The 24,561-nt window shown below is 38.3% G+C and overlaps 2 protein-coding genes across 4 annotated transcripts in view; both read left to right on the top strand.

Annotated features, from left to right (window-relative positions):
- Positions 1-5,126, top strand: part of parp10 (poly(ADP-ribose) polymerase family member 10) — a 31,495-nt gene extending 26,369 nt beyond the window's left edge. For both annotated transcript variants that reach the window (XM_055219594.2, XM_055219595.2), the window contains exons 9-11: positions 188-321; positions 1,320-1,494; positions 4,281-5,126. In XM_055219594.2, the coding sequence (XP_055075569.2) occupies positions 188-321; positions 1,320-1,494; positions 4,281-4,579 (608 nt within the window). In that variant the 3' untranslated portion in view covers positions 4,580-5,126. The remainder of the gene's footprint in view (positions 1-187; positions 322-1,319; positions 1,495-4,280) is intronic.
- Positions 5,127-6,132: 1,006 nt separating this feature from the next.
- cpsf1 (cleavage and polyadenylation specific factor 1) lies at positions 6,133-24,012 on the top strand. Of its 2 annotated transcripts, none has more exons than XM_073858174.1 (38): positions 6,133-6,353; positions 6,564-6,732; positions 7,602-7,629; positions 7,725-7,858; positions 8,745-8,825; positions 8,918-9,069; positions 9,321-9,467; positions 9,564-9,703; positions 9,867-9,977; positions 10,068-10,161; positions 10,255-10,342; positions 10,423-10,554; positions 10,751-10,796; positions 10,954-11,045; positions 11,137-11,211; positions 11,832-11,912; positions 12,608-12,700; positions 12,790-12,903; positions 13,151-13,292; positions 13,392-13,567; positions 13,968-14,107; positions 14,194-14,377; positions 14,985-15,191; positions 15,273-15,362; positions 15,456-15,599; positions 15,980-16,132; positions 16,262-16,378; positions 16,816-16,909; positions 16,996-17,077; positions 18,714-18,855; positions 19,807-19,959; positions 20,174-20,350; positions 20,434-20,500; positions 20,572-20,619; positions 20,705-20,860; positions 21,164-21,293; positions 21,382-21,520; positions 23,727-24,012. In XM_073858174.1, exons 2-38 carry the CDS (start codon positions 6,589-6,591, stop codon positions 23,772-23,774), a joined length of 4,341 nt encoding a protein of 1,446 aa, XP_073714275.1. In that variant the 5' UTR covers positions 6,133-6,353; positions 6,564-6,588; the 3' UTR covers positions 23,775-24,012. The 2 variants fall into 2 exon arrangements, with proteins under 2 accessions (XP_073714275.1, XP_073714274.1); XM_073858173.1 differs by having other exon boundaries at positions 6,134-6,307.
- The last annotated feature ends 549 nt before the right edge of the window (positions 24,013-24,561 follow it).

The raw sequence follows: 24,561 nt of genomic DNA, 5'->3' as shown, positions 1-24,561 counted from the left end.
AAATAAATGTTTAACTCACTTTCACCATCCAACCAGTTCTTGATGAATAGTCAAGTTAAGTTCTGCTTCATTTAGAAATTTGTCACTATGATGACATTAAAAGAGAGAAGCAACGTAGAGAATTGATGGATGTTACAATATAACTGTATAGAAATATCATACATGATCTGTTAATTTTTTTTTTTAGATCAAGATTACAGTTTGCTGACTAACGTGCCTGATGCGTCTAAATTGAATGAAGACTCGGATGAATTTCAAAGTGTGGTCAGAGAGTTTCGTGACACCATTCGGGATTACCGCAACAAAATCAAAATCATTAAGGTTAGATTTAAAAGTCAATAGGAAAGATTTATTAAACAGGGAAAATTAGCGTGACACCATTCCCTAATTAGATGCGACACGATCTGATTCCAACCATGGGCAATTTCTCTGTTTATACTGAACACAACAAAGAAAGATACGTTATATGTTTGTAATAAAGCAGATCTGGGGCACTGATCTGTTTGGTTAATATTCACCAAATTATCTTCATTTGTGTTCAGTAGAACAAAAAAAATATATACAGGTTTGTGGGTGAGAATTTTCAACTTTAAGTACTTACCTACCAAAAGTTTTGCGTGTGAATTTTTTTTCAAATTTTTTAATGCGCGTCTTTATAAATCCTGACAGTACCTTTAATTTTTTATAACATGGTAAATGGACTGCATTTATATAGCGCTTTCATAGGCCAATGGCCATCCAAAGCGCTTTACAACAGCAAACAAGTAAATCTGGCCTTTTGTTTGAGTAATGAGTTAGTTTACTGGGCAAAGCCTGTGAACTTACTATAATGTTGGAAAAAATATTTTAGTAGGTTTTCCCTATTAAAGGTGCAGTGTGACATTTTTGAAGGATCTCTTGACAGAAATGCAAAATAATATACAAAACTATATTATCAGTGGTGTATAAAGACCTTTCATAATGAACCGTTATGTTTTTATTACCTTAGAATGAGACGTTTTTATCTACATACACAGAAGGTCCCCTTACATGGAAGTCGCCATTTTGTGCCACCATGTTTCTACAGAAGCCCTTAACAGACAAACTTTTTTACTAAGTTGTCTCCAACGATGACATGTTTGTCCTGTGTCGGCTACCGTAACTTCTCTATGCGTTTCAAAAGCAAGGGGTGAGCTGTAAACTGAGCTGTTGGTTGCAATTTGCAGCCTCACCACTAGATGCTGCTTAAATTTACACACTGCACCTTTAAATTTGGGCACATTGAATTATACATGTGAACTGTCATTGACTGCTCTTACTGAAAGAGGTTGTTGTTTAAGGTCGAGAAGCTCTCGAATAAACTTTTACAAGACCAGTACAAACTGAAGAAGGCCAGTATGGTGAGGAGCTCTTCCGAACCAGAGGTGGAACGAACCCTCTACCACGGCACCAGTGAAACCAGTGTGAAGGAAATCTGTATTCACGGCTTCAACAGGAGCTTCTGCGGAAAAAATGGTATTGTGTTCTACAATGCATGATATTTGTTATTTTGAGTTCCTGGTTTTAATTTTAAATAACCACTATGCCTCTTTAACGTTAAAAACATTTTAGAACAAAATAGTGAAAGGAGAAATCATGAAATATGAAAAAAAAGAAAATTATAAAATGTATAGAATACATGATGTTATTGTTAATTTTTCATTACATTTCATTTTAGGATTGCTTTTACTTTATTTATCATCTTATTTCTTTGATGTATTTTTTGTATTTAAATGTGTTGTTTTCTCTGTAAAGCACTTTAAGAAAGCCACTTTTAAATGTGCTACATAAAATAAAGGTATTATTATTATTATTATTAATATAAGATGTACCTTAGCAAAACTAACTGTAAAAATAGGATTGTAATTTTACTGCTATATTAATAGCACCATTAGGAAAAAATATGAAGAGCTCAGATGCGAAAGCCGCTAAACGCCACCTCAGTCAAAAATGAGATAATGATATCTACCGAATGTCACAGACGGTTTCAGCAGTAACAACATAAATACATGGCTTTCATGGTCATCACGTAACTTCGGGTAAACTCTGCAAAGAATAAATAACAGCAAAGTCCTTTTAAATTTGTTTATTTATATAACAAGCAAAATAAGCAACACGTAGATTACATAGGAACCCAAAACATTTGTTATTTTCGATGAGGTTTTTGGTTAAGAGTTCAGTTTCAGCAACTAGTCAGACCATTAAACAAACAGAAACCGGAAATAAAGTTCGGACCAGACACAGCATGTGCGCCTGATGAAATGGTCTATATACATTCATCAAATACTTTGGCTTTATATCTGCTTAATCCCTGCCTCAAGCCATTCAGATATACAGCTTTGTTGACAAAATTTGTTAAACGTCATGTCAATTTTCAGCAAAGTGCTCAAAGTTCACAGAAGACCAATGTGAAACAATCTTGGACCACATTTGAACTTGCATCCTTTGTAAGTACTTGGACCTAAATACAACCCAGATGTGACAGCCACATTTACTTTCTGACTTTTATCATTTTTAATGTTTCTAGTTGCATCTTTTAATGTTTCTAGTTTGTACTTGTGTACCACAGGTGTAGAACCATATTGTGAAATGTAGAACCATATCTGATGTATAGTGGTGCTATATCAAGCTTTGTTTATACTCGCGGTTTGGTCCACAACGCAAGCCTCCGCAGATCGCGCGCAAACGGACGAGGAGTTTATGGTTGACACGCTCGCTGTTGCACTATTTTTTGAACCGCTAGGGGCGACGCGGGCAATTAAGTCAAAAACAAACACAAAGAAGAGACTAGAAGTCGTCGTCCGCTGGAACAACCCTAGTGCTTCTAACATCAGAATTTGATATATAAATATGAGAACATGAGTAAAACAATAATGCCTTAAATATGTCTTTATTAAACATTTTTATTTTATTCATGTTTTTACTAAACAAACAGTACAGACATCTTAAAGTTTGTATTGTATTCCTCATCCAGTTGTTCATTCAATACAAATATAAGCCAAACATTCTGAATCATGTAAAAGAATTTGTGTTTTAAACTGCAAAGTTTCCATACTTTACTTCCAGAGTGTCAGATAAATATATATATTGTTTTGCATGGATGGATCAAAGAGATACGTCACAGGCTTGCCTGCTCGGACAGAATCGCATTGAGTTCGATCATTTTCAGATGCGGAGCCGTGCGCACAGTTACAAAAATGCCGTGCACACCTCCACACGAAATGGGGTCTCACGCATCCAACCCGCACGACCGCCCACTCCGCGTTGACGTCATTTTTGCTGCGCGCACCAACGCACCCATGTGGACGCTGCGAGCATAAACATAGCTTCACCCAGGTATGGTTCTTCATAGGTGTTTTATAGGTGCTATATAGCACTAAAAATGGTTCCCCTATGATTACGTGTGCTATTTAACAGTGTGTTTGGTAAATACCGTTGAAATAACAAAAGTGTCACCTATTTTAATATTGCTGAAAACACCTAGGTTAGGGGGTCTTTAAACACTTGGAAACGCAAGGCGTGCTGCACTGCTTTTTTTGGTCACTTTTCACACAGCTTTTTATATTGCTAGGCAACCACAGATGCAGCTGTCCTGTCAGTCAAATATTGAAGCGTGAGTGCTCTTCTTTAAAAAGACTGCAGGCGACAAAAAAACGCAAGCCGTTCGGCGCGCAAAAACAGCGCACATAAGGCTCATTGCCCATAGAAAATCATTCAAAAAAGGCGCCATAAACGCATTTGGTGTGATCAAATTAGGGTTGGACCTAAATTCAGTAGTGCTCCGGCCCTCCAGGGTAAGATTTGGGGAACCCTGCCTTAGAGGGTTTTGCATCTGAACTTCTAATATATAGTCATAGTGAATAGTAAGAGTCAAAACAAACTTTTAAACTTGAGAAATTTGATGTCTGGAATGAATTTCCTTTTCAGATGCCAATACCTAAGCTATGCATGCAGGTGACTTTTAGAAATGACACCTAGTACACAAGTCAAATGAGTTGTGAAGTCCATCTTCACTACTTCTGTAAAGCTGATTTGCAACCGTACATTTCTTCTGTATTATTTTTGTTTTTATTTAAAATTGTCCACATATCTTAAGTATATTTTATAGTTAACAGCACCAAGATTATGAGTTCAATCCCCAGGGATACACCTACACTACTGATTAACTGTATACCCTGTAATGCACTGTAAGTTGCTTTGGATCAAACATCTCCCAAATGCAAAGAGTTGTCATTCAATTATTGTTCTCTTTTCCTTCGCAGCTACTGTGTATGGTCAGGGTGTGTACTTTGCCGTGAACTCTGCACTGTCTGTGTTGGACACCTATTCTCCACCCAATGCAGATGGGCATAAGTTTATTTTTGTGGCCAAAGTGTTAACCGGAGACTTCACAGTGGGCAAGCATGACATGAAAACAACTCCACTCAAGGAGAATTCTGGTGTACCTGTCAGATATCACAGCGTGACAGATCATTTGAGCTCTCCTACTTTGTTTGTGATTTTCAACGACACACAGGCCTATCCTGAGTACCTTATTACATGCAAGAAGATCTACAGCTAATATGAAAATACATTATGCTTGCTGTTTCTTACCCATATATTTTCCTTTCAAACTAATTAAATCTGAACTTTAGTTATGGGCAGTGGATGTTTCTTAATTCATTGTATGACTATTCAGATCTTTAATGTAATAGACTGACAGAACACAATGCACCCTAATCTAAAAACTATTGTTTGCTTGTCTATCTGTTTAATTTTGGAATTTAGATGTATTGAGTAGATTAATGCTGGGGTTAAATATATGTTACCCTGTCTGTGCAATCCAGGCTAAAGTCTCATAATTTTAGAGATTATGAGTTCGATTTCACTCATTGATTTATGGCTCGGTCAAGATATCAAGGTTATATTGTCTCATTATTTAGGATGATTTTATGTTAAACAGTCAATCTTTAGCTGGGTTTTCACAGACTTGGTCACAAATTTGTAACCTTTCTTTAAATCAGTATTGCTGCCTTTACTTTATTTTCCAATTAAACATCACTTTATGAATTCATTGTTGCATGTTTGAATCCAATGAATGCTGATATAAAAGGAAACGCTTTACAATACCTTTTTATTAGTACATCATTATTTAACAATGCTAAGGATTGTACACATTTAAATTTACTATCAAAACAGTACTCAAGTATCATGGTACACTTTTGCAATAACAGTTTGACAGACATGATATCAAATACCCTAAAATACCAACTAAATACTACAGAACATAAATATCTTAAAATGACATTTCACAAGACGTTTTTTAAATGTAAAATAAAATCTTTGGTGTCCCCAGAGCACAAATGTGAAGTTTTAGCTTAAATACCACATAGATGATTTATTATGGCATGTTAAAATTGCCACTTTGTAGGTGTAAGCAAAAATGTGCAGTTTTTGGGTGTGTCCTTTAAAATGCAAATGAGCTGATCTCTGCACTAAATGGCAGTGCTGTGGTTGGATAGTGCAGATTAAGGGGCGGTATTATCCCCTTCTGACATCACAGGGGAGCCAAATTTCAATTACCTATTTTTTCACATGCTTGCAGAGAATGGTTTACCAAAACTAAGTTACAGGGTTGTTCTTTTTTACATTTCTAGGTTGATAGAAGCACTGGGGAGCAAATTATAGCACTTAAACATGAAAAAAGTCTGATTTTTATCATATGTCTTCTTTAAACATGATATCAAGGTACCACATCTGATATTATCAATATTGTACATAGTACCACCAGTACTTTTACAGCAATGCCACATTATTTGAAGGTTATATATGATGATACTATCAATTATTAATAATATATATATTAACATTAAACATAAAGGGGTGGGGTGGTTTCATGGACATGGTTTATAATCCAGGATTAGGCCTTAGTTATATTAGTGCATTTATATACAAGTACTAACAAACAAACCTTTTAAAAAAAGATGTTTTTAAATTAAGGCACGTCAAACATGATTTTTAGTTTGGGACTAGGATAATATCCGTTATATATATATATATATATATATATATATATATATAATACGATTGTCTTTGCTACTTTTGAGGTAGGAACCGCCTGTTGCTCACGTTTCGCATTTCGGACACATTTCCGCGTTGCACCGTTGCCGCGCGGCATGCTGGGACGTGTAATGAATGAAACAAGTGCTGTCCAATGTGCTAATAATGTGCTGAGATTCGAGTTTAATATCTCCATTCATGAGACCCAGGGGCAAACGGGTCATTTGGGATATTTATACAGTATCTTTCGGTATGACAGAATCGATTCAATTTACGTAACGTTATCTAAAATACATGTAAGACCAACTGCAACTAGCTAGCATATTAGCATGCAAATCTTGAGATGAATAAAATGTAAACAAAAGTTGAACACGTTTTTAAAAATATATGGCGATTAATGTAGTTGTTGTGCCACAGTCAGATATAAATTTAAAGTGTTTGTTAACGTATGTAAGCAGTAGTCTTTGCTCATGTGCAGATGATGCTGTTGTGATGTTTGTGGTCAGGTGCTGAGAGGATTAGCTGATCATCATGTATGCAGTGTACCGTCAGGCTCATCCGCCCACCGCCGTCGAGTTCGCCGTTTACTGCAACTTCATCTCAAACCAAGAGAAGAACCTGGTAGTTGCAGGAACATCTCAACTGTATGTCTACAGGATCATTTATGATGTCGAGGTAAATGTAAATGGAGTCCTCTCACTTGTGTTTATGATTTGTAATTTGTTAAAATATTTTTTATTCAAGTACATTTTAAACCAATGCAAAAGTGTGCCTTTCTTTCTTTCTTTCTTTCTTTCTTTCTTTCTTTCTTTCTTTCTTTCTTTCTTTCTTTCTTTCTTTCTTTCTTTCTTTCTTTCTTTCTTTCTTTCTTTCTTTCTTTCTTTCTTTAAATATACATCCATGCCATTTGATTGATATTTTTTATCTAATGCATTGACATTCATAGATTTTTAAGTATAGATTAAAGGGCACCTATTATACAAAATACCCTTTTACAAGGACATAAATATGGGTTTACCCTAAAATGAAAAAATAAAATTTTTAATTGTCATTAAACCAAAGCAGTCTTGACATGCATTTTGATTCTCTTGTTAATGTGACATCACACTGATAAAGCCCCGCCCACAGCCACAGACTGACAGTCCTACATTCCCACAATTTCCGCCCTCAGTGAGGTGTATACCGTCCGACATATCTCAGTAGTGAGATCAGATCTGTTTTACCTGAAAGCGCTCACTGTCTCTTTTAGTAAGGGCGTGTGAAGCAGTACCTCTTTTGCATTTTAGGGTACAGACACAAAAACAGCATGTTTTTGCTTCCACCCAATCATGGGCATTTTGGACATGCTATAGTTAATGATCTGTGTGGGGTATTTTGAGCTAAAACTTCACGGAAACATCTTGGGCACACCGGAGACGTATATGTTATCATGTAAAATTGGGCATAATAGGTGCCCTTTACGTGCCTAAACACCAATACACTATGTATTTCCTAATAATTTAAGCAATTCATCTAAAATGCAATAATTTGTGCTTATATTCTAGAGCACTTCAAAATCAGAAAAGTCATCGGGTAGGACTGTTTCTTTTATACGTACTAGTATATTACTAGATAAGATGATTTGTGGTTTTAGTTACATTTGTGTTTTTTTGACAAAAATATTATAGATGGCAAGAGTCGTAAGGAGAAGCTGGAACAAGTGGCATCTTTCTCTCTTTTTGGAAATGTAATGTCCATGGCCAGCGTTCAGCTCGTGGGCAACAACAGAGATGCATTGCTTCTCAGCTTCAAAGACGCTAAAGTAAGTGTAAATAAACTTCTAACGTTAAAAAGCATTTAAACGGACACTTTACTTTTTTTTGAAAATATGCAAATTTTCCAGCTCCGCTAGAGTTAAACATTTGATTTGTACCTTTTTGGAATCCATTCAGCTGATCTTCGGGTCTGGCGCTAGCACTTTTAGCATAGCTTAGCATAATCCATTGAAACTGATTAGACCATTAGCATTGCACAAAAAAATAACCATAGAGTTTCGAAATTTTTCCTATTTAAAACTTTTCTGTAGTTACATCCTATACTAAGACCGACGAAAAATTAAAAGTTGCGGTATTCAAGGCAGATAAGGCTGTGAACTATACTCTCATTGTGGCGTAATAATCAAGAAACTTTGCTGTTGTAACATGGCTGCAGCAGGCACAGTGATATTGCGCAGCAACTTTTAATAGCACGGGACTATTTTCGGGCAGTGCGTAATATTACTACGCCTGTTGCAGGCATGTTACAGCAGCAAAGTCCTTGATTATTACACCAGAATGAGAGTATAGTTCCTTGGATTATCTGCCTAGAAAATCACAACTTTTAATTTTAAGTCAGTCTTAGTACATAATATAACTACAGAAGAGTCAAGTTTTAAATAGGAAAAATATCAAAACTCTTTGAGTATTTTTTTGCGCAATGCTAATGGTCTAATCAGATTCAATGGATTATGCTAAGCTATGCTAAAAGTGCTACCGCCAGAACCGAAGATCAGCTGAATGGATTACAAAACAGGTAAAATCAAATGTTTAACTCTCGGGGAGCTGGAAAATTAGCATATTTTCAAAAAACAGTGGTGTGTCCCTTTAAATAATAAATCAATCCTGTGATTTAATACATAATGTTGACTTTTATCTATTTTGTCTTTTCAGCTTTCAGTTGTGGAGTATGATCCGGGCACGCATGATCTGAAGACTCTGTCATTGCATTATTTTGAGGAGCCAGAGCTGAGAGTGTGTACCGCTTGCATGAGCTGTTCTTCTGTGGATCTGTATGCCAGGCTGATGTGTGTTTTGATTGGTCCGTGTAATTTGTATGATTTCAGGATGGTTTTGTTCAGAACGTGCACATTCCTATGGTGCGAGTGGATCCGGAGAACCGCTGCGCTGTGATGCTCGTGTACGGCACCTGCCTGGTGGTCTTGCCTTTCAGGAAGGACACGCTCACTGACGAGCAGGAGGGAATCGTGGGGGAGGGGTATGGATGAACATTTTACAAAACACAAGTATTGCAAAATTATTGTCAGGCTGTATTTAAATTGATCCTGATTAAATATTACACAGTTATGTACTTTCCCCATTTGAAAACAAAATCGCAGCTTGATAAAGAAGCATGGAATGATGGGAGTTGTAGTTTTACCTCCACTGCCAATTGAAAACCAAGGGCATTGTGAATGTATTTCATCGATATTGTGTGCTATGTCACTCATAATGTTGTTCCTCTTTCAGGCAAAAGTCTAGTTTCCTACCCAGCTATATCATTGATGTTCGTGAACTGGATGAGAAACTCCTGAACATTATTGATATGAAGTTTCTCCATGGCTACTATGAGCCCACACTGCTCATCCTGTTTGAGCCCAACCAGACGTGGCCGGGGTATGACTTATTATCCAATGACTTATTATATTACATAATTATCTACATGGCCATTTGTCTACTGATAATTTCACGAGAAAATGTGTTGGTGGTCAGGCGAGTAGCTGTGCGTCAGGACACTTGCAGTATCGTGGCCATATCTCTGAACATCATGCAGAAGGTTCATCCAGTCATCTGGTCTCTGAGTAATCTGCCCTTCGACTGTAATCAGGTCATGGCTGTGCCCAAGCCCATTGGTAAGATTATCATCTGAACACACCTCTCTTAACTGGTGTTACATACTGCTGATTTTTCGCATTGCGCTGATATGTCTGTATAGAGACGGTTGTATGTTTTAAATTTGGACTGATGCACATGTGTTTTTTGTCTGTAAGGAGGACTAATGTGTATTGTCTTTAGGTGGAGTTGTCGTGTTCGCTGTGAATTCTTTACTGTATTTGAATCAGAGTGTTCCTCCTTTCGGCGTGTCACTCAACAGTCTGACCAATGGCACAACAGCGTTTCCCTTGAGTAAGCACCACTGGACTTCCATTTCTATAATGCCTTGTGTGATTATTAATAAGTGATCTTTCTCCTAATGTCCTCTTTTATGCTCTGTAGGGTCACAGGAAGAGGTGAAGATTACCCTGGACTGCTCTCAAGCTGCCTTCATCACGTCTGATAAGATGGTCATTTCTCTCAAAGGAGGAGAAATGTGAGATTTATGGCTGTTCATATCTTGAATCATTATGATTCATATCGTATCGAAAGTGAATGATACGATATGAGTGTTGTATTGTGTGTGCAGTTATGTGTTGACGCTCATCACAGACGGCATGAGGAGTGTGCGAGCGTTTAATTTCGATAAGGCCGCCGCCAGTGTCCTGACCACCTGCGTGAGTGATTAAAAATAAACTACATCAACTTAGTTATTAAACCTGTAACCCTTACACACACCCTGTATGTTTGATGTCAGATGATGACTATGGAGCCGGGATATCTGTTCCTGGGCTCTCGTCTGGGCAACTCGCTGCTGCTCAAATACACTGAGAAACTGCAGGAGACACCGGTGGAAGAGGATAAAGAGAACGAGGACCAAGAGAAGCAGGTTTGTCAATTATTTATCACGGCACAGTAATGATTCAGTGAACACACCCCTGCAGACATGAACTTACACTATAATTTTTTTTAATCACTTTTCAGGTTTTTGGTTTTGTCTGCCATACTGGATCTTAACATTCATAGTGTTGTCATATTCTAATTGTACACGCATAACGTACATATTGAATGTCTTTGTTTACCAGGAAGAGCCCCCGAATAAAAAGAAGCGTGTGGATGCAAACTGGGCAGGTAATGTGCAGATAATTCCAAGAACCCTCTGGAATTAATTTTCATACGTTTTCCCTTGAGTACCTTAACCCCTGGCTGGGTATCCTATGCAGAAGAATGACATTTTTTAAATTGGCATTATATTTATGTTCGTGTGTTTGTCGTGTTGCTTTTTAAGGTAAGGGGAACCTACCTGATGAGCTAGATGAGATCGAGGTGTATGGAAGCGAAGCTCAATCAGGCACACAACTGGCTACATACTCGTTTGAGGTAAGAGCCTGCCTAATACCTTGGACTCACATTCAGTTCAATTCAATAAAAAAAAAAATTTACATTTCTTGATTACGTGATGTTTTTTCAGGTATGTGACAGCATGTTGAACATTGGACCCTGTGCTAGTGCCTCCATGGGAGAACCAGCCTTCCTTTCTGAAGAGGTACCTGTTATTTTCACTGCTTTATTTAAAAGAGTGAAAGGGTTTAATACTGAACCTTGGTGCACACCATATATATATATATATATATATATATATATATATATATATATATATATATATATATATATATATATATATATATATATATATATATATATATATATATATATATATATATATATAAATATACTATAAGGCATGTAATACTGTTAACTCTTGTTCACTTTGTGGATTAAGTATATTTAAACAAAAATAATGAATGACATTATGCAGCAAACATAAATCATATCTCATGTGCATTTTTTAAAGAGATTTGTGCTTTCAGTTTTCTATGGGTTCAGATGATAAAATCAACACAGAAATCTGACAGTTTTGCATTGAGGGAGTGTCCAGGGACAGATCTGGGGATGAGAATATTATAGATTTATAAGTGTACTCTTTTGACTTGAATAAGCAAACAACACTAGCAGTTTTTAATAGCAATGGACTAACATCTGCCCTTTACAAACTAGAAACTGGATCGCAATGTTTGCCTACAACTGGTTTTGGGAGAGCAAGTTTTAAACAGGCAAACACTGATGTCAGGAAATAAAATGTAGTACCGTATATGTCACTCTCAGTTTCAGAGTAATCCAGAGCCAGACCTGGAGGTGGTGGTGTGTTCGGGTTACGGCAAGAACGGAGCTCTATCTGTACTGCAGGTATGATTATCTCACACACTACCTCGATCACTTCATACTGATTTTTATTATAGCATAATGGATCAGAGATCTTGACTGTGAAACCTTTAAATAGTGCACTTGTTGAGGGGACAGCCATTTCGTAGTGGTGTAGTGGTGAAAAGAAATTATTGACAGCACCACTGAGTTTTAATTGCAACAAATCACCATCATTGCGATCAGTGTTTGCATTTCATCAGCTCATTTGCATTTAAAAGGACACACCCAAAAACCGCACATTTTTGCTCGGACCTACAAAGTGGGAATTTTAACATGTTATAATAAATTATCTGTGGGGTATTTTAAGCTAAAACTTCACATACCCACTCTGGGGACACCAAAGACTTATTTTACATCTTTTAAAAAATCTCATAATAAGAAAATGGACTACACTTTGGCCTTTAGTGTCCGAAATTTACTCATTCAAGTGGACTATATTAGTGAACTAATGTAGGGAATAATAAGCGAGGGTATAGGGGGCTATTTCGGACAAGAGCCCTTGAGTTCTACAATTTTTAATCTGGATTTATTAACTCACCTGGTAGTTGTTTTTATGTATGTTAGAAAATGCCCTATTCTATAAAGCATAATGCTATTTCATCTGCATTTCAACTAATACTATAAAGTACTCTGAATGTTAAATGTGTGATATTCCAAAACTTGTTTGTATTCTATAGAAAAGCATCAGACCGCAGGTAGTCACAACGTTTGAACTTCCTGGATGCCATGACATGTGGACGGTTATATACCATGAGGAAAAACAGGAAAAGGTTTGCACTTCTCTTATCATTTGTCGTCAATGCAGTGCATCTTGCAGTGCATGTGGCTGTTTTTAAAACTTCCCCTGCTTTCTCTGTAGTCCCCAACAGAAGGCGACAGTGAAGATCCAGAGGAAGAGAAACTCAAGCCTACGGTGGAGGAAGACAAGAACAAGCACGGCTTCCTCATCCTCAGCAGAGAGGACTCTACCATGGTAATACTACAAAACATTCTTCTCCCATTACACCAATAAAAATACTTGTATAGTAATCTCAGTCTCAGATTGACAGACATTCACTGACCATCTGATGCAGGCAAGCTGTAATCTGATTGGTCAGTTTTACAAGCCTTCTTGGAGTAATGGGTTGATACAGTGAACCCAATAAGCAGATTATTGTCATGTATATGGAGGACAATTTGCTTATATGTCAAGAGTAAATTTGCTTTTCTCATCTCTTCAGATCCTGCAGACGGGTCAGGAGATTATGGAGTTGGACACTAGTGGTTTCGCCACACAAGGTCCCACTGTATTCGCAGGCAACATCGGGGACAATAAATACATCATCCAGGTGTCCCCGATGGGCATCAGATTGCTGGAGGGAGGTAAGAAACCACATCAGTACATTGATAACTATGATTATTATACTATAAACTACTAATACTTGGCCTGTCTCTCGTTTGATTGGTTTCCTCACCTCTCAGTCACCCAACTGCACTTTATCCCTGTGGACCTGGGCTCTCCCATAGTGCACTGCTCTGTGGCTGACCCGTATGTGGTCATCATGACGGCCGAGGGAGCGGTCACCATGTTCGCTTTGAAGATCGATTCTCACACCGGCAAGTGCCGGCTGGCCCTGCAGAAACCGCAGATCCACATGGTCAGTCCATGCTAAATAATAATAACACAAAACCTTGATCTTAATTTATAAAATGGAGTCATCCTACTCTCAATTTTGATTGGATGAGCCACATTCAATGTTGATTGCAATAGGTGCTTTAAAGGTGGGGTGCACGATTTTTGAGTCGTGACGAGGACCAAAACACTTATGTAGCCAATCGGCGAGTAAGGGGCGTGTCTACTAATCGACATCGTTTCCTGGGTTGCATATGTGTGGGGCGGGTCTATCAAAAGAAGGTCCAGATTCTATTGGGGTAGGGGCGTGTTTGTTTAGGTGATGATTTCAAATGTCAACATTGGCTTTCAGAGATCATGCACCCCGCCTTTAATTTTAAATGAGCAGTTAAGTTTGTAGATAACTAATCTTTAACTTTTAACAGCTATCACGTGTTATTACACTATGTGCGTTCCGTGATGTCAGCGGCATGTTCACCACCGAGAACAAGGTCAACTTCCTGTTTCGAGAGGAAACTGCAATCAGGACCCAATCAGAGTCGGAGACCATCATCCAGGACATCAGGTGACCAATCACTTAATTCTTAATTCTGTCCCTTACTGTTTGCACTCCTGTGGTTTGTCTCTGATTTTTTTTCTTCTGTTTGTTAGTAATGTTGTGGACGATGAGGAGGAGATGCTGTATGGTGAATCAAACCCTCTGATGAGCCCCAGTAAAGATGAACAGAGTCGCGGGACTTCATCAATGAGTTCGACAGGAAGAGATCAGAGTGGTCAAAACAGACAGGAACCGTCGCACTGGTGTCTGCTGGTCAGAGAGAACGGAGTCATGGAGGTACATACACACCCATTACCTATTACATTTTCTCCCAAGAGCTATTTTGGTTTTATTGTATAAAAGCCTTGGGGCACATTCATTTATGTTATAAGCTTCCATATATCACATTAAAGGGAGACTCCATTTTATTTGAAAATATGCTAATTTTCCAGCTCCCCTAGAGTTAAACATTTGATTTTTACCGTTTTGGAATCCATTCAGCTGATCTCCAGGTCTGGCGGTACCACTTTTAGCATAGCTTAGCATAATCCATTGAATCTGATTAGACCATTAGCATCGTGCTAAAAAATAACCGAATAGTTTCGATATTTGTAACATCAAAGCTCGATGCAACTACAGAAGAGTCAAGTTTTAAATATGAAAAATATGAAAACTCTGTTATTTTTAGCATGATGCTAATGGTCCAATCAGATTCAATGGAATGTGCCAAGCCATGCTAAAAATAGTACCGCCAGACCTGGAGATCAGCTGAAGTGATTTCAAAACGGTAAAAATCAAATGCTTCACTCTAGGGGAAGAAAAAATGAGCATATTTTTAAAAAAGTGGTGTCCCTTTAAAAAAAGCAACACTTGGTTCAACACTTCATGTCACCTTTTTTATCAGATCTACCAGCTTCCGGACTGGCGTCTAGTTTTCCTGGTGAAAAATTTCCCCGTTGGTCAGCGTGTTTTGGTCGACAGCTCTGCTAGCCAATCGGCTACTCAGGGAGACCTGAAAAAAGAGGAAATGACAAGGCAAGGAGAAATCCCATTGGTCAAAGAGGTTGCTCTTGTATCATTAGGTTACAACCACAGCCGTCCTTACCTGCTGGTGAGTTTATGACAGAAACCAATGAAGAAAAATCCACAAAGTTTTACCCAATGAATACATCTGTCAATCAAATTTTCACAGGCTCACGTTGATCAAGAGCTTCTGATCTACGAGGCTTTTCCATACGACCAGCAGCAAACTCAGAGTAACCTTAAAGTGCGCTTTAAGAAGGTACACAGCAGTTACTTTTGACCTAAAGGTGTACAATTTTTCTCTGGTGACGTCTAAATTATTATAACTCGTGGTTTGTTCGCTTTGTCTCAGATGCCTCATAACATTAACTTCAGAGAAAAGAAGACCAAACTGAGGAAGGACAAGAAGCCTGAAGGTCAGGGAGAGGAGTCTGTAGGGGTCAGGGGTCGTGTGGCCAGATTCAGATACTTTCAGGACATCTCGGGATATTCAGGGGTATGTCTCACTATGGTTGTTGTTCTTTATATATCCACCAGTGATGTGTGGGTTGATCCAAAGCGGGTCACCCGCGGTTACGAGTCATTAAAAATATTTTTGGATGATATTCGGGTCGCGGTCGGTCACGTCGTTTGAAATAAAGATGCCAATTAACTATTTTAAACAATTTCTACTTTTTACTTTCTATTTACTTTCCAAGTTGCGGGCGGGTTAGTTGAAAATGTCGGTCGGGTGCAGGTTGTTTATACATTGACCCGCGCATCACTGATATCCACCTGTCAACCTGTTAGAGTTGTTGTCTACATTTACACAGATTGTAACGGTTTACACTGAATTTTTGTAGGCAATTTTTACTGATATGTGCATCTGTGTGTCAGGTGTTCATCTGTGGGCCGTCTCCTCACTGGATGCTGGTGACTTCTCGGGGGGCAATGCGACTGCACCCCATGACAATAGATGGCCCCATTGAGTCCTTCTCGCCTTTTCACAATATCAACTGCCCCAAAGGTTTCCTCTACTTCAACAAACAGGTACAACCAAATGCACACAAACATTTTGGTATTTGATCAAGGAATTGACAATTTATCTTTGATTAAATGAAAGCATTCGTTTTTATGTGTTATGATAATAAGTAACATCATATATCTATGTTTTTGCAGGGTGAACTAAGAATCAGTGTATTACCCACATACCTGTCTTACGATGCGCCTTGGCCTGTTCGCAAGATTCCTCTCAGGTGTACGGTCCACCATGTGAGCTACCATGTGGAATCCAAGGTAATCCAATGTAGTTTAGGACAAGTGTAGTTGATGTGTTAGAAGCAGGAAAAATGGTGGGGTGGGGTGTTCCCGGTCTGCTCCAAGGAAAGAAAAGGGGTGAACCAGTGACATAGTCATGGGCGGCCATTGATGCATATGGGCTGGCCCGTGTGGTCCGATCCAACAAATGAGCTACTGTAGCTGAAATTTCAGAAGAAGTGAACGCTAGTTCTGATAGAAAGGTCGAGTGGAGTCCATGCCTCGACGGGTCAGGTCTGTTTAAGTGGCAAAAGGGGGAATTACACAATATTAGGCAGGTGGTCATAATGTTGCCTCATTATTGATGTGTATATAGATGCAGTCTGTGACAGAACATTATATACAGTAATCTGTAGCCTCTTGTCTAACATACATGTTGTGTACTATTACTATTATACTATTAATGTGTGTTTCAGGTGTACGCAGTGTGTACCAGTGTTAAAGAACAGTGCACACGAATACCCAGAATGACCGGAGAGGAGAAAGAATTTGAGACCATTGAAAGAGATGTGAAACTGTTTTCTGCTCATGTGTGTGAACGGATAAATGTGTACGATTTGATGGGGTCTTAATGGGGTCTGTTGTTGTCTCAGATGAGCGTTACATTCACCCTCAGCAGGATAGATTCTCCATTCAGCTTATTTCTCCTGTCAGCTGGGAAGCCATTCCAAACACACGGTGAGAACCTCACAACGAATTCAGTTCGATCACAGTATGCCTTATAGTCTGTTAAAACCCAGCTAAAGTTATTTTTCTACATAAAATCATCCTACATACGCTGTGAAAAAGGATATCTTGATTTTTTTAAAGGAACACGCAGACTTGTTGGGATTTTAGCTTATTCACCGTATCCCCCAGAGTTAGATTAGTCCATACATACCTTTCTCATCTCCGTGCGTGCCGTAACTCTGTCGGACGCACCCACCGCTAGCTTAGCTTAGCACAAAGACTGGAAGTAAATAGCTACAGCATGAAAATGTAAAAATTGCTTTAATTTACTTTTTTTCCCACCAGACATTGAAAAACAAAGTCTCGAGTAAATGGGAACATTAATTTAAAAACTTTTACTTATCATTTAACACTTTTTGTAACATAATAAAAAAATTAGTCCTAAAAAATCTCATTACCGCAACAGTCAGAAAACATCAACACTGACATATTTTCAAAATGACATGACAAACCTGAAAGAACATAATTTGGAGATTCTGCACATGCATTTAAAATCAAAGTATTATGCTTCTATTAATTAAATTAACATTTAATAAGCATCTGTTGCGGTAATGATAATCAAAATGTCGTGTAAGCATTCTGACAAGACAATATTTCAAATTAACTGTAAAAAAATGATCTTACCTGGTAGCCATCTTGAAGTAACTGGTCCATGTGCTTGGTCACTCAAAAGCAAACTTTATTAAAATTCTGTATGTGTGCTTAAACTGTTCTCAAAAAGTGTTGCGGAGGATGAGAACATCAGGCATGGACACATCATTTTCCTAATTTTTCTTCATTATTATTATACATTAATATTCAGGAAATATTTTTTCTGTCATCTAAAGTAGTCTAGCAAAACATCCATTTATTTATTTTTCTTAATATTTTTGTGTTAATTTGATTAAATTACAACAGAACGCATGTTCAAACACAGCCGGACACATTGCGGTAATGAGAATTTCAGCAGAAAATGAGATAAAATTTACAATTATAAATTCTTATGTTGAAATCACACATTGTGCAAGGTAGAACACAGTATTGTGTTAATTCTGATGCTTTTTAATGTTACTATATTACACATTTTAAAGCTAAAATCATTAGTGCCGTGGTGTTTCAATAGTTTCGTGAGAATCACCCAGCCCAAGTAGCAGTGCTTCGCCTTCTGAGAATATAGTTCCCTGTATGTATACTGTTAAAATATCGCTGTGTCTCATATGACCTTGTTATTTGTACACGCTGTGACTATACAAATCACAACATATAAATAAGAAAATGTTGCCGTTATTTTGTCACTTTTTGGGAGCAGTTTGCTAGCTGGAGCTATTCACTTCTAGTCTTTGTGCTAAGCTAAGCTAGCGGTGGGTGCGTCAGACAGTGTTACGGCACGCACAGAGATGAAATGGGTATTTATGGACATATCTAACTCTGGGACATACGATGAATAAGCCCCAAAAAGTCGGCGTGTTCCTTTAATATTGACGGAGTAATGCAATGACAATGTGATGATAATTTTTGCATTTGATGCTAATACCTGTATATAATTTTTTTTATAATTGTTTCACCTAACTGTTGATCCTGAAACATAACATTGTATATTTGTCAGGATCGACCTGGAGGAGTGGGAGCATGTGACGTGCATGAAAACTGTGGCGCTGAAGAGTCAGGAGACGGTATCGGGACTGAAGGGATACGTGGCGCTCGGGACCTGCGTCATGCAGGGAGAGGAGGTCACCTGCAGAGGCAGAGTGAGTCTTCATACACACCCCAATTCAAAGGCTGCATCCCTATGGGCAGGGTTTAGCTTAGGACATGAAAGGATGTTTCCGGACCAACAAAAAACCATGAGCATGATCTTTCAAGGAGACTGGCAGCTGAATAAGGGATGCACGATATATCGGCTGACATATCGTTGTCGGCCGATAACTGCTTATTTTTAATATTATCGGTTATCGGTCTGATAGCAAAATTAGGCCGATAAATGAAAGCCGATAAATGATGGATTACTTTGGTTTGTTGAACCACTTCACTTGCTCATTGCTGGCCATGTGGAGTTTTGATTGGTGCTTTCTGTGACATAGCACAAAGATGACACGTGTTGCGGGCTTAAGAAGAGTATGCTAGTCTAGCGCAAAGACAAGATGTCTGCGGTCTATATATATATCGGTTATCGCCCCCCAAATATAAAGAGTTATCGGTTATTGGCCAAAATTTCCATATCGGTGCATCCCTAGCTGACATAGTTGATCATCCACACAAGCAATGCTGGTTGATTACTTACACTCCAAAAAATGACTTTCTTACTTAGTATTTTTGTTTTGTTTTCAGTAGAAATATCTAAAAGTTCTTAAATTAAGATGTATTTTCTTGATGAGCAAAATTACCTAAGAAAATAAGTTTAGTTTTTAGACAAAAATGATAAAATTTTAGTGAATTTGTGATTAAAACAATTTTGGAAGCCTCTGATTGGTGGATCTCACAAGTTGTAATATTTACAGTGCTTTGATGAATAAATTGAATATAAGGGGCATTTCACGCACCACTTTCCTCCTCCTTTTCAAAGCGCTTATGCGCTCCTGTAGCGTCTGCTGTTGCTTAGCAACCTAAGCGTTGCGTACATTGTGCCAAGCACCCACCGGCGGAAAAAGGAATCAGTGCCTATGATATGACACATTATTCTTCTTTGGGTTTATTGTCAGATCTTGATTCTGGATGTGATCGAGGTGGTTCCAGAGCCCGGTCAACCACTCACTAAGAATAAGTTTAAAGTGCTGTATGAGAAGGAGCAGAAGGGACCTGTAACTGCTCTCTGTCACTGCAGTGGATACCTGGTGTCTGCCATCGGACAGAAGGTGAATTTAACGCCATCCCTTAATTGTTTAATGATAAATAAAGTGTTGTACACAGATGCACAAACAGCTGGGCTTCTTATTTCCACAATGCTTAATATAAATACGACATCTGTTAACTTTGACTGCCCTTATAATTACATTCATATGCATCTGATTCTATTTATTTTAAATGCAAGTTGATTTATATATATGTATATGTGTCTGTCATGTGCAGATCTTTCTGTGGAGTCTGAAGGATAATGATCTGACGGGTATGGCCTTCATCGACACTCAGCTGTACATCCACCAAATGCACAGCATCAAGAACTTCATCCTGGCCGCTGATGTCATGAAGAGCATCTGTCTGCTGCGCTACCAGGAGGAGAGCAAGACGCTGTCACTCGTCAGCAGGGTACCGACTACACTCCACAGTTTTTTTTCTCGCATAATTTCAAATGTTTAATGTTTTCTTTATGTTTTTTCTTTTTACATTAGGATGCCAAACCCTTGGAGGTTTACAGCGTAGAGTTCATGGTGGACAATAACCAGCTTGGTTTTCTGGGTACGTTTTTATTAACGCATGATCTACCTCAATTTAGACTTCAATAACTTGTAACATTTGAACTCCTTTAGTTTCAGACAGAAACAAAAACCTGCTGGTCTACATGTACCTGCCCGAAGGTATTTGATAGTTTCAGTAATACCTCAAAGTTTTGCTTCTAAGTCTTTCCCAATACGTGAAAATACAGTGATTTCATTGTTTCAGCTAAGGAGAGTTTCGGGGGCATGCGCTTGCTCCGAAGAGCAGATTTTAACGTGGGCGCTAACGTGAACGCCTTCTGGAGGATGCCCTGCCGTGGCACTCTGGACCCAACAAGCAAGAAGTCGCTCACCTGGGATAACAAACAAATCACCTGGTTTGGTGAGTGAGCGGTTGAATATAGAATTCAGTGTTCCTGTTGCTCAGTGGTAGAGCATTGCGTTAGCAGTCAAGTAAAGCTTGTAAGTCGCTTTGTCGAATGTGTAGGCTACTAGTGACTGCTTTCAGAATAAGTTTACTATTATCATATGATGTAAAATGATTCAAATCATATTAGTGTTCTTGTAACCCAATTGGTAGAGCATTAGCAACCCCAAAATCAAGGGTTCAGTTCCCCCCAAAAAAATACATACTAATAAAAACGTATACTTATTTTAATGTATAATTGTAAATCTGTCCATGCAGCTACATTGGATGGAGGGGTCGGGCTGCTTCTGCCCATGCAGGAGAAGACGTACCGCAGACTTCTGATGTTGCAAAATGCTCTTACGATCATGTTGCCGCACCACGCCGGACTCAACCCGAAAGCATTCAGGTACTGATGTCTGCTAGTAGTGCTAGTTTAGAAGAAAACTACTAGCGAATATATTTATTGAATTAATCAAACCTGTTTTTGACTTCAGAATGCTGCACTATGACCGGCGGTTGCTGCAGAACGCAGTCAAGAACATTTTAGATGGAGAGCTCTTGAACAAGTATCTGTACCTCAGCACCATGGAGCGAAGCGAACTTGCTAAGAAGATCGGCACAACGCCGGACATTGTAAGTACATATTATCATAACGGAGTTAGAAACGCATTCAATTCAATATGTACTGACTTATATTTAGTTGTTTCTTTAATGAAGACCAAAGAGTCACCCAATTATAAACAAGTGGTGGAAATCATATAACTCTTTCCTCGCCCGCATTCCCCCCCCCTTTTTTTTAAGTTGCCAGTCAGCGCCATCATTTTTATGATTTTTACAAAAGTTTAATGCCTTTCAGAAAATGTTCTTTAAATATATAAAAATACAATATATCAAATGAAAGAACAGACCCTCAGCTTAAAAAAAAACGTTTCATCCTATCATCATTTGTTTTCTTTTTATTACCTCTCAAATATGGGTACGTTTCTTCAAAAATACCAAATTTTGAGCAAAAAAAATTGTTTTTGTGAATGACTTTTGATAGAGATCAGATTTAGAGCGATGATCAAAACATACACAGAGTTTGAACTGTTTGCCCTAAGGGAAAACTTCCGGGCTTTATAAGTTTGGTAAGACCGCCAAGTGGTGGATAATAGCTGTATTACGTATTGCCGGGAAAACTCTTCATTGGCAGTTTCAATGCAGTTTAAAATTGGACTCTAAACGATCTCGAACGAGGCATGGGGGTCTTGTCTGGTGAAACGATTGTCATTTTTGGCGGGAAAAATACAGAGTATGCACTTTTAAACCACAACTTCTCTTCTTCCTCCGGCTGTGTGATTAGCCAGTGCGACCTCACGTAATAGACCTTTCTCACAACTTCCGTATTTATGACCGGAAATACGCAATCGTCGTGGAAATCTACTCCCTCCGCAGTCAAGGCAATGTAAAAAGCCATATCTGTTCCATCCATTCCCTGTTGATGGTGAAGTTAGACAGAAATGGATTCAGGCTATCCGGCGGGATGAAGGACCTAACTTCACCATAAGATGGGGCGGGGCTTATGTATGCCGCAGACACTTCACTAAAGACGACTACATTTTAGGGCTCACTGGTCGCCGCTTGCAACCACATGCTGTCCCTAGCCGTTTTCCTTGGAACGTGTTCACCCCGACACACACACATACGAACACAGACATTACCATACAAAAATGTTAACTGCTAATGATAGCATCTGGCTAACGTTATTGTTGCTACACACAAGACGTTCGCTTGGACAACTATAGGCAGTAACTGGTACCATAATGCTTCATTCAAAGCAGACTATAATGCTTTAGTAAGGTAGTACTAGTCTATATCATCTACTATACATACATTATGTGTAAGTAGACACGCTAAAAATGTGTCGTTTTAGTTCAGTAACAGTTAGCCTCGCTCTCTACTTACCTTGATATTTATGTACAAATTCTTCATGGAAAAAGTTTTCCTCCATGAGTCATGTCACATCAGCAAATGTAATATTTGGCAAATTCGTAAACGAAGTTGTGTAGACTCTTTGATCCTTTTTAAACTTGTCCGGGTTTATGAGTTAAAGGAACTCCGCTTTCACGAGGTTTATGTATTTCCGGTTATTGTGAGAAAGGTCTATTGCCTAATTATGCCCCTAATTATGCCGAAAGGTCATGTGTTACATATATGAAACGCACATTTGCTGACCATTTTAAACAATAAACTGACACAAAGACATTAATTAGTATCATTCCACATACAACAACGTAGGAACGGTCCTCTTTCTTCACACTTGTAAACACTGGGGCGTAGTTTCGATACGTCATCCGTGACCTCTTGACATGATGACGTATTACGTGAGGTCGCGCTCGCTTGAGTCTGGAGATAGACGAGAAGTTGTGGTTTAAAAGTGCATATTTTTTATTTTTCTTGCCAAAAATGACAATCGTTTCACTAGATAAGACCCTTATGCCTCTTTGAGATCGTTTAGAGTCCTTTGAAACTACAACTTTAAAGTGCATTAAAACTGTTACGTGTTGGGGTCCATTAAAATGAGAAACATCCTGGAATGATTTCTTCTTGATTGAACAAAGAAAGACATCAACATTTTGGATGACATGGTGGTGAGTAAATTATCTGGATTTTTATTAAGAAAATAGACTAATTCTTTAATTGACGAGTTAACTCGTCAATGGCGGGGAAAGAGTTACATAATAATCATTTTATATACTTCAACTGCACAACGAGCTGCTAAGACACTATATTATCGACTGTTATCACCTACTTTTAAACCTTTTTGGCTTTAAAAAGATTTTGTGTATTTGTGTTTCAGCTCTTGGATGATCTTCTGGAGATTGAGAGAGTAACTGCTCACTTCTGAGGAGCTTGTGGTCTCGCTACCAATTCGTCTGGAGATTTCTCTGTTGGCCCATTGTTTAAAGTGTTTTATGTCACTCTTTTGATAGCAAAGCACATGCAAAAAATGTGTTTCTTTGTGTTAAGAAATGGACTAAAGTAACTGGTGTCATGTTTCATAGAATATTTTGTAAGAAAAATGTGATGATACGAGACCGTACATGTTGAAACTCATCACAATAAAAATCAAACAAAAATACAAATATAGCCTCTTAAAATGCTTTGTATTCAAAATACATTTTCACAAATGTCGAAGATTTTACCTCCGTTCTATCTGTGTTTTTGAAGCTATGATTGTGTTCCCAGTGGGCAATGTAAAAAACGCAGTATTTTTCACACAATTTACAGCTGCTTTCACTGTCCTAAACGGGCTGATGTCTTTCTTGTTCTATGAAGTCCCTCCTTCAGAAATACATATCGAGTTCTGATTGTGTAGTTTGTTTAGTGTGTTGTGATTCGACAGCAGCTTAGCTTATCAGAGCCGTTTGTGCTTAGCTGGCGACTGACGTATTCCTGTGGGCGGAGTTTAGTCAAACACTCTTATATTGACGTCATTTATTCGGGAGGGCTGTAGTCCAAACCGGCCGTTCGCTGTAGGCTTTGAAAGAAAGAAAATATATCGCCTGGCAGTGAACTTTGAGCTTTATAATTTTACAGGTATTATTTATGCTCTAACAGCAACATTAACACACTAACTAGGGTTTAAAAAATGGGATCAGGAAGAACGTGACCTTTAATGTTGATGACAGACT

The sequence above is a fragment of the Misgurnus anguillicaudatus genome, chromosome 20, assembly GCF_027580225.2.
Source record: "Misgurnus anguillicaudatus chromosome 20, ASM2758022v2, whole genome shotgun sequence".
In the NCBI taxonomy this organism is placed as follows: Eukaryota; Metazoa; Chordata; class Actinopteri; order Cypriniformes; family Cobitidae; genus Misgurnus; species Misgurnus anguillicaudatus.
Note: the sequence above shows the minus strand (reverse complement) of the source record. Positions and strands in the feature narration are given on the sequence as shown.